This window comes from Lipophrys pholis (genome assembly GCF_963383615.2).
Source record: "Lipophrys pholis genome assembly, chromosome: 7".
In the NCBI taxonomy this organism is placed as follows: domain Eukaryota; kingdom Metazoa; phylum Chordata; class Actinopteri; order Blenniiformes; family Blenniidae; genus Lipophrys; species Lipophrys pholis.
The window spans coordinates 23,475,303-23,489,072 of NC_137638.1; the positions used below are offsets into that span (position 1 = coordinate 23,475,303).

Below are 13,770 nucleotides of genomic sequence, written 5' to 3' on the forward strand. Positions count from 1 at the left end.
TACATCCATCAATCTTCTGGACGGGTCTGAATGGGGGCGAGAGCCAATCACAGCTAACGCAAGGTGAAAGGGTTGATTCCTGAAGGCCTGTTGTATGCTGGTGGAGTTGGTAGTCAAAATCCCTGGTTTGAGTCTATGTCCAGTTTGCATGCTCCCATGAGTGTTGGTTTTTTTCTGGGTACTCTGGTTTCCACCCGCAGTCCAAACACTTCAGTTTGATGCTAATTAGTGTCCCTGAAATAGTCTTTAGGTGTGACTGTCTGTCCCTTTGTGTTGTCCAGGTTGTGTCCCGCCTTAATCAGACGGGATCATCTCCAGCCAGCGTTGTATGAAGCTGTACAGAAGATGGATGAATACTCGTGGTAAATAAAATCCACAAACTCTGCTGAGATTGATGCTTTTATATTAACTGTAAGATGATAAATAACACAGAATTCATCCATCCATCTTTTATAGTGGGCTTGGGTGAAAGTTCAGGTTGATCATGGAGAGGTCAGCAGCTTATCACAGGGCAAACAGAGAGAAAAACAAACAAACAAACAAACACAAACAAACCTGCAACCGAACCAACATGTCTGAGGATTGTGAGACGCAAACCCATCCCAGAAAGAATACATTAATGTCGTACATTTTAAAGCTGAGGTTACAAAGTGCATTATGATAAAAAGAAAAATCAATAAAAAGTGTTTCATAAATCACTGAAAGCCATGTGATAAAAGAAGAGAAGGATACGTCTCTGCCTGCTTGAGATACTCGGGTACGTAATGAGTTCCACAGCGCAGCACAGACACAGCCGCTGGGAAAGCCCCAAAATGACAACATTAAAGGATCTCACCACATTTATATGAAGTTGAAGGGACACGTAAACAAATAAAATCAATTCTTACACTCACAGGGAGCCAGTGACACGCAGGCGGGATGGAGTCAGTAGCAGCAGTGTTTTCTTGGGTTTTATTGAAGCCACAGTGAAGAGAATTACAGTAAAATGGAACCTGGATTATATCGAAGCGCGAATGACCTTCAGACTAGATGGACTACCTCGGTGACCTGCCCGTCAAAGTAAGGACCAGCATCAAGTATCAAGGCTGCAGACCTCCTTTTATATATATATGAATTGCCCACATTGGGCATCAGGTTATAACTAAGTATTTTCTTGCACACCCACATAAAACTTCTTATATCTGCAGTTGAAAATAGATCCGTCGTTTATTCTCTTATTCACATCCATTTATCTCCTTTCCGTACGGCAATTTAAAAAGGCAACAAAAGCAGAGTAAAGTTGAAACCATCTTGTTGGCCCTTAGAACTCTCCAACCACACTCAAACAGCGCCCCAGACCAACGGCTTCTGCACTGTGGGATTTAATCTATTATTGGTCCCATCACATTTGACTTCAAACGCTGGCGAACCAACCGGCGGGGGGACCAATTATCCAGACTCGAGCCTTTCGGTAACTGCTCCCAACCAGTAAGGCCTGATTGCCGTGAGGACGTAAGTGTCATGTCTATTTAACAGAGACGGTTTGCCGAGTATTACTGAATCATGAAATTCATCTCGGGTTGCATGTTGTTCGGGCCAGCTTCCATTATACCTCGTTCTCACCACACCTCCTCAGACTGAATTCTGGGAGAGGGCAGGCCTGGTAATTACTTCCAGAGGCGCGGGGAGGAGAGGCGGCAAGAAATGAGGGCTTTGGGTATCAAGATGATTCAATGTGAAGTCACATGGCAGCACGGATCACAACGCCGCGCTCCTTCACCTGCACCTTCCCCACATTTTCCTGCCGTTTCATCCTCGCCCCAAGAAGTAGTCTATTTCTGTATCTCCGTCCCGAACTACAAAACAATCACGCACTTAGACTTTAAGTACAGGTTCCAATCAAATTAAACGGCTGGATGGGAAATGTGCTTATTTAAAGCCATATATCGTTCTGACCTCCTCTTCATCTCCGCCCGATTCAAGTCTGCCTCCTGTCTTCACTGCGTTGCCTCCTTATGTCCGTCTCACGCCCCAGGAACGCTCGACTAACTGAAGTCAAGAACTTTAACCTTCCTAGTTGTTTTAAAATCAAGATAAAGCCTCATCTGTTGAGGATTTCTTACCAGATTTCACTTACATGAGCTTTGTCCCATTTCACTGTTTATATCAATATTGAAATGTTACATGGTAATTGACTTTATGATGACGAGAATAACGGCCCAGTAGTTTAGTAATTAGAACTCTAGCCCACAGTTCATTTTCCTGCTCACTGCCTTGTTGTGTCCAGTTTCGCATGTTCTCCCCTTGGATGCTTGTTTGTTTTTTTTTCCTACGTGGGTTTTCTCCTGTATTTATATTTTAAGTTGCCCATGGCGTGACTGTGCCTCCGTTAGTGTGTTGTGAGGTACTTGTGGCCAGTTCAGAGTGTAGCCAGCTATTGACCTGGATACATGAAGAGAACATAGAAGATGAATGGAGACACACTAATGAGTGAAACGTGCAGAGAGAGCTTCAGTTTTCTCAAGAACCTTGGATAGATATATTTCCCGGGGAAACAATACATTGCACATTTGAATTCACAGTATTTTTTTGGTGCATATAGAATCAACGCAGTTTAAAAAAATCCATCCACTGTGGCCCCGAATGGCGCCGATCTACTTTAACTGGAAAATATCAACACTGTATTTGAGCGGACTCCTCAAATACAGTTTTCGGATATGTCGGGCCATTATTCATTTCACTATCTGTTATGTTTGTTTGTGTTATTTTATTTTTGTTGTGTACCCACATGTCTGAAATAAACTAAACTAAACTAAGCTGCTTCTACTTAACATTTTGTTTCCATGTTTTCCCTCGTTTACTGTCAAAAGCTGTTAAATGTTGAAAAACATGCGGCAAAAACTCCCAGACGTGTTACAATCATCCCGAGGTGCATTCAATGCCGATGTATTCAAGTGTCTAAAATAAAGTGAATTCATGTAGACCAGGCGAGGCCAAGCGGTGGCCTCTTTCATAAAAATCAATTAATTCTTGGTGTCACAGGCGATGGTAGGATGAAGGTGAAGGCAAAAATACTCAAAAATTATACAAACAATTAGTCATTTTCATTCAATTACCTGCCAAATTTCAATCAAATCATTGCTGGAGATGTGCAGAGTGAGCAATTTTAAGTTAAATGTGCATAATTTGCGTGCTATTTCCAGCTGCTTGGTTTAACTACTTCTTCCACATAAGTGATGCTGTATGAATGCTCCACACATGCTGGAGCTCAGGAGGGAGTCAGAGGCTGAAATGTGTTTAGATGATGGCTGACTGCAGACCCAGTCGTGTTTGGAGCTACGATAAAGTATACAAAAGTGTACTGTTTGCCTTCATGTCTTTTTAATAGCTATAATCTGAAAGAAACTACCTTCTTTCCCTCACCACATAGGCTCACACATCGGTACTGGTGGCTTTACTTGGTATCTGATCAGAAAGGAGGTCAGTGTTATGGCACATCACTGGTACTCGGTCACAGTTTGGCCGTTTGCTTTTGGAGGAGGAGGTTTCTGTGGCCCTCACGGTGATCAGAGTTGCCCATCCGTGATGTCGAGAAGGAACCCACCACAGAGAAAGTCAAACTGTGACAGTGACAGTGTCAGCCCGGGCTGGAACTCAAAAGTTTGCTTCCAAAGAAATGTCTGGAGAAGCATGCATTATAGATTAGTGCTTCCAAGGGCGTTTTTTTTTTTTTGTTTTTTTTTTAATGTGTAACAGGACTCTGCAACACCCAGGGGTCTGCCAGCCTCACTGCATGTGGGCAGGAAGGGTGGAGAGTGGGAGGCTATAATGAGACCCTGCACAGAGGGCACCCTACCAACATAATCACAAGGAGACAGGAGATAAAGACAGATTATCTCAACTCTCTGAAGACAAATTTAGTCTGGTCCGCACACACTCCCCAGCTCTGCTTTGCTCATGGCAACACTGGTATAGACACACACACACACACATACACACACACACACACACACACACACACACACACACACACACACACACACAAACGTGTGCGTCCGGGCAACCCTGTCTGTTCGTGCAATAACAAAATAAGAGTGGGGTTTGGGTTCACGTGGGGGTTTGTTTAAATCACGTTTATGTTACTTCTCGTAGCGAGCCAGGAGAGCCCACACATCCAGTGTGCAGCTCGGAGCCGTATGCATGACTGGAAAATCGATAGACGACTTTTTTTTTTCTTCTTCTTCTTTTTTTTTTTTTTTTTTTTTTTACGAGGTTTTCGCAGGAATGGTCATTTGGTATTTCCTGTGCAGGACGCGGAGCTGAAAGTTATTCTGAGGGCCAATAAAACGCCAACGACAGAGCAGGAAATATGACAGCTCGCGTGACAGTTTGCAGAAAGAAAAAAAAAAAAAAAAAAAGTTGGTGAAAAGTCTTTTACCTTTTCTTTCAGAGTCGCTTGCTTCTCCATCCCGTCTGACTGCGCTGGCTTGTGGTTCTCGCTCTCATCCCATCACACTCGTCCTCCGCTGGATTATTATCGAGTCTTTACGCCCCAACAAGTTTCCCAATCAGAGGAGAGACGTCCCGCCTGCCGCTCGCGAGGCGAAACGCTGCGAGGGAAGGAAGGAGAACGAGGCTGGGAGGCTTCAGGAGGAACTTTTCTCAAGCTGAGAGCGCCATGTTGTCAAAGCTTTTCCTTTTTTTAAAACTGCTCTTTTTTTCCCCTTGTTGCCATAGCAGAGGGAGAGAGAGGGAGAGCGAGAGAGAGAGAGAGAGAGAGACAGAAAGGAAGACAGACCGCAAGGAAGAGAGAGACAGACCGCAAGGAAGAGAGAGAGAGACCGCAATGAAGAGAGAGAGACAGAAAGGAAGAGAGACAGATAAAGACAGACAGAAAGGAAGAGAGAGAGAGAAAGGAAGAGAGACAGATAAAGACAGACAGAAAGGAAGCGAGAGAGAGAGAGACAGCAATGAAGAGAGAGAGACAGAAAGGAAGAGAGACAGATAAAGACAGACAGAAAGGAAGAGAGAGAGAGAAAGGAAGAGAGACAGATAAAGACAGACAGAAAGGAAGAGAGAGAGAGAAGGGAAGAGAGAGAGATAAAGACAGACAGAAAGGAAGAGAGAGAGAGAGACAGCAATGGAGAGAGACAGAAAGGAAGAGAGACAGATAAAGACAGAGACAGAAAGGAAGAAAGAGAGACAGAAAGGAAGAGAGAGACAGAAGGAAGAGAGAGACACACACATGGAGAGGGAGAGGTAGAGACCTTTTGACCTTTCCCATCCTTGATTGGTTGAGTTAATAATACAACACAATGCTCCTCTGTGAGAAGTCAGTCAGGAGAGCGAGACAGAGAGCTGCACGTCCTGCCTAATAATGCCCCCCCCATTAGCTGTTATGGACACTTTGAGATGAAATGATGCTGACCTCATGAGAGGTCGGTGTCTACTAATGAAATCACGTGACTCACAGGCCTGTAGAATCCATCTTGGACCAAGAAAACAACAGGAAATGCATTTTATTTAGCAGCTCCAAAATCTACCTTGTCAAACAATTCAATTCTATTCAACTTTATTTATTTATTTATTTATTTATTTATTTCTAAAGCACCAAATACAACAAAGTCATTTCAGACAATGCAACCCTCACTTTACTATAAACGAAGGAGCAAGTGTCATATTTGAAATTCACCACGTACTCATACATTCATGCACTGTTTCTTTTGGGGGGGGGGGGGTTTGTGCAGGACCCATTATTTACAACTTAAACAGTTTCTGTGCAATCTGAAATCCTGGTCACCATGATCGTCCTGAGTGAGAAGGAACCTGTTCTTTCCAGGCTGTACAGTATGTTCTGCTGGAGCCGGTCCCAGCTGGCTATGGGCGAGGGCAGACACACTTTGGACCGGTCACCAGTCCATCACAGGATAAACAGAGAGACAATCACTCACACACACTCACAATCACACCAGTTTAAAGTCGCCAATTAACCTCAAAGGAAAGTATATGGACTGAGAGGAATGTGGAGTACCTGGAGAAAACCTGTACTTACGGGTCTCTGGCTAGATACATGTCTTCTCCCGGACCCCTCAAATCATCTGGAACAGGGTTTAATCCCAGCTCCCAGGATCGAGACCAAGCAAAGTGAAGCAGCCTTGTGACTCTATTGATCAAACTTACAGATTATCTGAGTTCAGCTCAGCCTTTCAACCCATTTACATGAGACTGAGAATAACTACTGCAGCTTGAAGAGTTTTGATTATCTAAAAACCTTAAGTATTACTAAAACAACAATATAATCCAATAAGAACGTTTTGTGTGATTGCATCAGATTTCACAATAGATTAATCCAAACCTCTGAATCCTTCGGCCGTCACTGTTATAATTGAAATTTTCTGAACTCCTCAGGTTGGTGTTATCATGTCGCCTGTCGTGGGCGAATAACTGGGTGTTGCAAAAGGTAAATATGTGATAAATTCTCAAGAACATGAAAGCAGTCACAGGTCATCTATGGGTGGCAGGAGGATCATATTGTCCTCGTGCAGACAGACGTCTCGTGCAACACCTTTCATGGTGAAGATACTGGGGTCTGATACTAATTCCTCATCATCGGCATTATGTTTTCTGACTTCTTCCGTTAGCGGAGTTTTGTTAAGCTGTTATAATCACTGTATGGTGGAAATGCAGATCATCACAATCTGGGTCATACTACAGTCGTATGTCATAGAAAATTATTAATTTAATGGTTAAAATGTGGAATATTTCAAATATAATTTCATTTTGTTCCTCCAGATTTAAAAATCTTACTTGTACGTGCAGCTCTTCACCAGCAGGGGGTGTAACATTCTTCTAAGCAGGCTTTGGGCCTCACACTCAGCAGTCGTGTGATTTCTCTGCAAATTGAGAAAAAGTAGTTTTGCAATGGTCTTTTTGTTTTATTGTGGGAAAGCTGGAGTGTAATTACCAGCAGCGATGATGCGTGCGGAGCATGTTCGGCCAGTTTGCAGAAGCCTTGGCTGCAGGCACACTTCTTCAGGATTTTACAAGAACATTTTAAATGGAATCCAGTTTGCATTATTGACTCCACCTGCTCATTTAAATACAAAGAAAGAAGAAACGAAAAATCAATGAAATAAGACCTGTGTTTGTGTTTTTCATTGCGCCCCACACTCGCGGCTGCTTTGCCCTGCGGGGGATATAACACTATGTGAAAGTGACTTGGACGAAAATGTGAAACTATAAAGTTTCATCTTGTTTCTGCTTCTGATTATCCCGTAATTTGTCATTTCTACGGTCAAACGGTTATGGTGCAAAACACATCCTCCATATTTATCCAACTCTTTGTTGTCAGAAAGAATAATAGAAACTCCCAAAACAATCCATTGGAACATTTGATTAGTTCAGTATTATTATTTGTTGTCGTTGTGAAGTGGTTTGGCACAAGGATCAGAAAGTGTATTCATCATTGACAAATACGCTCAGGGAAGTTTTTTCTCTTCTTCCTCTTTTGCCAACATCACTGCAACCTCATGTGACGGACTGACCTACATTCAGTGTTTGAGGTATTGATGTTGGAGAGTTTGACTAAGAACAGGAGGCTGGGGTCACGTGATCAGGGAGAAGATCAGTCCTATCAGTCTCGGCAAATCCGGTTGCTTTTCACCGGCATAACCTGAATTGTTTGTAAACTCTCTGCCTGCTGGATTACTGAGAAACTAACTTCTGAGGGAAGATGAGGATGATGTTTGTGCAGAGCACACTGGACTGGTAATTTGACACAGATTTATACTTTATTATTTTATTAACTATCCATCCACCCATACTTATATTCATTCTGGTTCAAAATGAATGTTCTCACAATAAAGCATCTCTTAGATGGTGTTTAGATGTCCGTCCCTGCTAGAAGCTCTCTGACTCGCCCTCTTACAGTGAAGGTTAGAATAATTTCTATTTTCATTACCAATGTCAAGGTACAAGTGTTTTAAAATAAAGACGCGCATGAGAGTCGATTACACCTGAACTGAAATCTCTGCACCGGCAGCCGGCGTGTCAAAGGATTGACTTCAAAATCTTCTTTTCTATGAAGGTTTGAATGGTCTCAGACTTCCTTACCTGTCAGATTTACTAGTAGGATATGAAACCTCCAGACCCCGGAGGTCCTCAGGAAGAGGTTTAGCTACTCAGTGTTTCAGAGTCAGAAGAAAGCAGGTGAAGCAGCTTGTCGTTCCCACACTCCTCACCTGTGGAGGGAAACCTCCTGCTGACACGCTCATTTCTTTAGGATCAGGCCTTAAAACTCTTCCTTTGTCTTAATAAAGTGGGTACTTATTTTCCTTTTTATGCCTTTCTTAAAAGCGTTGTTTTAATGTATTCCATAATCCTAATCACTTAAGATTCTTATTCGCCTTGTTTTAATGTATTTCTTTTATTCATTGTAAAGCACTGTGGCTTGCTTTGTGTCTGAATGGTGAGAATATTTGTCTTGTCTAGAGAAAATAAAAGCAGCTTTTTCTGTAGAATGATGCTTTTTAGCATTGTCATCACAACTCATGTACTTTATCAGTTGGGGGGGGGGGGGGGGGGGGAGATAAAAAGAACATGCACAACTACTGGAAAAAATATTAAAACTTACAAAATGGAGTTAAACAGATTGAGGCTGATGCAAGTTGATGATGCAAAGAAGCTAAAACCAGCTCAACCAAGCTTGATGACACAAGGGACACAGACAGATTAGAAATACTCTAAGCTTTTCTACACTCCCTGCACGAGGACGATTGCGCGTGATAAATATTCCCATTCGAGGTGACTCGAGCCTGACCGGGGAAAGGATGCACCATCTCATAATGAACCACCCGTCCTGTTTGCAATACTTTTCAACGGTTTTCCGGGCATATTCCCAGCTGGGAGTTGTGCAGCTCAGCTTTGTGCTCCCTCCGGATCAGGTTCAGGTTTGAGGCGTCCTCGCGCTGCGGACGCGGCTCCTCGAGCCCGCTTTTGGTAGTCGGACATCGGTGTCAAAATAGTCGCGACTCTTTTGGTCACAGCAGCCGGGAGCGCCACGTCCTTTAGAGGAGGGAGGGCACGCGAACGACCCCGGGTATTAAGAGAAATAACCAAGGGAACATTCAGTGCAAGGCGGTAGAATTTTAAAGCTGTGTGTGGAAATGTGTATAAAAACTCGTTTAATCCAATTAAACTCACGATTAATTAATTTGTAACTTTAGTCTGGACGAGATGAAAAGTTCGTTTTTTTTTCTCTTTTGCAAACCTACTACACAAAAAAATAGGAACGGTATGGTTATGAACAGTTGCATCAGAGGTCCTACATGTATTTTCTATTAATATTATTAATTTTATTATTATTATTATTGAAGAGTTTGTATTTTCCATCTTCACGCTCACTGCAGAGGCGTCTCGTGGCAGAAAGCTGCACGCTGATTGGTCAGGATCTGGGCCTCCTTTGCCAAGCCCACTATGCAGGCAGGTATAAATGAGATGTAGCTGAAGGAGGCAGGGGAATAAAGTCATCTGGGATCAATATCCATCACAGTCCGTTTCCTCTATCCAACACCTCAGGCCGGTAAGAAGCTTCCCTCAACTTTTAAACCTTAATTATTGCTTATAAAAGATTAAAAAGTGAGATTTTGTTTGGATTTTTATAATTCTCTTTCCCTGCTTCTTAAAGTGAGATGAAGACCCAGCAACCTCTTCACGTGGCCACTCCAGTGAGGCAGAGCCTTGCTTTGACCAAAGTGGCCGGGACTTCGGTTTATCTCAAGCTGGATTCATCTCAGCCAACTGGATCCTTTAAGATCAGGGGCATCGGCCACCTCTGTCAAACTGTGAGTGTTACTCTTATCTGCCATTATGTGATTTGTCCTTGTTGCTTGTTTCTGATGAAGGTCTTGAGCCTGAAATACTCCCGTTTAAAGAGTTTTGGCTTCAACTTGTTCATCTTTTGTTTTATTTTCCATGAAGTGGGCAGAGCGAGGATGTGAGCGATTTGTCTGCTGTTCAGGTGAAGCGAATACAATCTCCTGAGAGGATTGACCTTCTTAAATACATTTCAATTTGTAATGTTTTTTTAAAAATTTATATTAATTTTAATTTTGGTGTCAACAGGAGGAAATGCTGGCATGGCGGCAGCTTATTCAGCCCGGCAGCTCGGGGTACCTGCCACCATAGTAGTGCCAAGTGTCACGCCGAAATTAACGCTGGAGCGACTGAAAGACGAGGGCGCCAATGTGGTTATTCATGGCGAGGTTAGTTTATCTCCTCACAGTAGACCATGGTTCACATCATCAGAATGGTTCTGCTTCATTAGATGTCACTAATATCACCACTCTGAGCAGTTAACACTAAAGATCGTTCAAATGGATTTTTGTAGCAGGAGACATCCTGACAAAATAGAAAAATAAGAATTTACCAAACACACAAAAAGCTTTTCTTGTAGTTACTGGAGAGCTGTAAGTGAAGTCGTGTCTCTTCTCTTTCAGGCTCTGAATGAAAGCATCGAGTACGGACAGCAGCTGGTGGCAAACAACCCCGGCTGGATATTCATCTCTCCCTTTGATGATCCGCTCATCTGGTAAGAAACTGCTCATCACGTCCATCTGTGCAGGAAAGACTGTCACCGTTTTCACGTCACTTATTTACAAATGATGGGATGGGCATATGCGTCATCCACACACGCGGAATGTGTGAATGACTGATAGTAACACCTGGGTAATCCAGCGCTGAACAGCTGCATGTGCCGAGTGAGGTTATAGGTCAGGTGGAAGCTCTGCTATCAGATGATTCATTTACATAACCCATGTCACAGACCGTTGTATTTTTGGGGAAAACACCAGTTTTAGTGAAAAACAAAACGCGTCAGGCTGTGGCATGCCAGAGGATTCAGTGTGGAAGCTGAGCGGTTGTGTGTGTATGTGTGTGTGTGTGTGTGTGTGTAGGGAAGGCCACACATCTCTGGTGAAGGAGCTGAAGCACGACCTGAGGGAGAAGCCAGGAGCGATCGTGCTGTCGGTGGGAGGCGGAGGCCTGCTGAACGGCGTGGTGGAGGGGCTGCGTCGCGCCGACTGGGCCGACGTGCCCATCGTCGCCATGGAAACCGTCGGAGCGCACAGCCTCAATGCAGCCGTGAAGGCTGGAAAGCTCGTGACTTTACCGGCGATCACTAGGTATGCCCACTGACTGTGCTCATTTCAAAAAGAACAAACAAAAACAAAACCCAGCTGCTGCTTACAAATGACCCAGGAGGGTTGAAAGTTGTGTGTTCCTCCGCAGTGTCGCGACCACACTGGGCCTCACCAGGGTTTCTGCACAGACGATGAAACTGGTGAGCGAGCACGTGGTTTTCTCGGAGGTGGTCACAGACCAGGAGGCCGTTAAAGCCGTCGAACGCTTCGTCGGTGAGTCCCGTCTCCGTCTGAACAGAGGAGCAGATTGAAAATGCGGTGAAACCGATGCCCTCCTGATCACTGGCTCTCTGTGCAGACGACGAGAAGGTCCTGGTGGAGCCGGCCTGCGGCGCCGCTCTGGCGGCGGTGTACAGCGACGTTATCAGAAAGCTGCAGGACGAGGGCAAGCTGGCGCCGCGCCTGGGCCCCGTGGTTGTGGTGGTGTGCGGCGGCAACAACATCAGCATGGAGCAGCTGAGCAGGCTGAAAAAGCAGCTTGGCGTTGTCTGACGTCTCCGACTACCTCGGGTCCTCCCGACCTTTTAGTGTCTCCATCAGCTGGCCTCGATCCCCAGAACCCCGTCAGTCACCTGCTCCACAGGCCCAATCATTCCAGACTGAAGTACAAGGCCCAGCTCCTGGAGGAACTTTTGAGTCTAGAAATATGTGCTGCAGTTATTTTTTGTTTTAATGAAAAACAACTCTGTAAAACAAAAAAAACCAAATGCTGGCACATGTAGGCTGCAGCTGTATTTAATGTGTTTACTTCGTATTGTTCTCCTGCTTTTGTACTTTGAGATGTATTTAAATGTAATAAATTATATTTCTGAACCATTTCTCTGGTGTCTAACTTGTATTTGCAACCAAGTTTCCCAGCAAACCTCTGATACTGGGTCATTCTGAGCTCCAGTTTGTACTGGAAACATCAAACTGTTCATAATGTAACAGGGTTTCTTTGTGTAAGCTTTTGGTATGAATGTTTACTTCAGGAGCCACATTCAGCCCAGTTTGATCTCAAGTAGGCCAGACCAGTCCAACGATAAGTAAAGATAACTATGTAATACCAGAAACATTTCTATTTTGTTCTTTTTTTCAGATTGCAAAGTAATCAAATGTATAAAAGCATGGCTGCAGCCATATTGGGCCTCTGCAAATGGCTCATATGAAAACCACCATGACTATGGTCTTCTAAATTTTAAAGTAAATGTGGAAATGTGATAAAGGGATGATCCTTTCCTGCAGAGTTGGATTTTATTTATTCATTTATAGCCAATTCCTCTCTGCTTCATCCGCAATCCTGTGGTTTGACTGTCTGCCACCCTCACTAAAACAATGTGAGCCTCAGTAAATAAATTGGAAACAACTTCTATTGTAAAATCAAAGTGAAGGTTTTCTTGGTCATTTCAACTTTTAACAAAGACTTTCTGGGTTTCAAAATCCAGTTTGGCGCCTTCTGGTGTAAACCATGTTATCTATTACCCGTCAAAGTCTAAACCAAAGGACTGACACTGCATACAGATATACTGCAAATGATTTATTGCTATCAAACAAAAATAAAGGAAATGTTCATGCCTCAAAATGAACTGTCTGCTCTCCTTCCCGACATGTGGATTAGGCTACTTGTTCCTCATTGGATGACGTGAAAGAGTAAAAATTGACCCATGTTTCTCCCGCCACACTTAAACGATAACTTCATTACATAACGGCGTCTTCCAGTGGCCTCGCCGTTAATGGGTCCACCGCATGATCACAGCCGACGCCGCGACAACTTTCCAACGAAGCCAAGCTCCCGTCTTTCAGTTGGCTGGCGTGTGAGGGCTGTGGCCCCTTCCACAGTCTCTCATTGGTCGCAGGAGGTCGTAAGAACAGGGGTGGAGGGCCATATGTCAGAAATAGAGGAGACAGCTGTGTGGGAGGAAGAGGTGATTGGTTCTCTTGACCCAACCACTTCAACAATGCTGCACACATTCCCAGCAGTCCTTCAGGGGAACGTTTTAGATCCGGTCACCAAATGAGAAAAGTTCCTATCAAGTGGAAAAGTTGCAGATGGTGCACAGCTTCTCTGCAGTGTGACTCAGCAATGAGGGGGGAGAACTATTCAGAGATGCACGAAATTGATTTCCTTCGCATTGCGTCTTTGTTGTTGAAGGTACATACTGGCACAGGGTCCCCCCCCCCTCTCCCTCCCTGCCCCCGCCCATACACCATCATGTACCCCAGTGACGAGCAGAGCTATAGATCCAGCTGGAACTGGCCTGGCCCGGCACTCACCGCTTTGAAGAGGTGTCTGGTTTACAGGCGGTGGTGATGCAACCAGAGTCAGTGGTGGAGGTCTTACATAAAAAACATGTTCTCACAGAGACAAAACATGCTTCACGGGGATCATTCAAGTGTCATGAATGCTCATTGTCCCAGCCGACATGTAACAGGCATGGCCTCCAAGAATGCAAATGACTCATTTTATAGTGGAAAACAACTGCTTATAAAACTTGTTTTTCCTCATAAAAAAAAAAAAAACAACTAGATTTATCTGGCAAATGCAACAAAATGAACACGGTGATAGTGTAGTGGAAGTAAAAAAATAAATAAAAAAGACTAGAGTACGGTGTTT

At 44.0% G+C, this 13,770-nt stretch overlaps 1 protein-coding gene across 1 annotated transcript; it reads left to right on the top strand.

Moving 5' to 3' along the window:
• The first annotated feature begins 9,515 nt into the window (after positions 1-9,515).
• Positions 9,516-11,995, top strand: LOC308112668 (L-serine dehydratase/L-threonine deaminase-like). Its single transcript, XM_080468364.1, has 8 exons — positions 9,516-9,559; positions 9,665-9,821; positions 9,958-9,997; positions 10,102-10,241; positions 10,476-10,567; positions 10,932-11,159; positions 11,266-11,390; positions 11,476-11,995. The coding sequence occupies exons 2-8, from the start codon at positions 9,669-9,671 to the stop codon at positions 11,667-11,669; spliced, it is 972 nt and encodes a 323-aa protein (XP_080324490.1). The 5' UTR covers positions 9,516-9,559; positions 9,665-9,668; the 3' UTR covers positions 11,670-11,995.
• Positions 11,996-13,770: the final 1,775 nt, after the last annotated feature.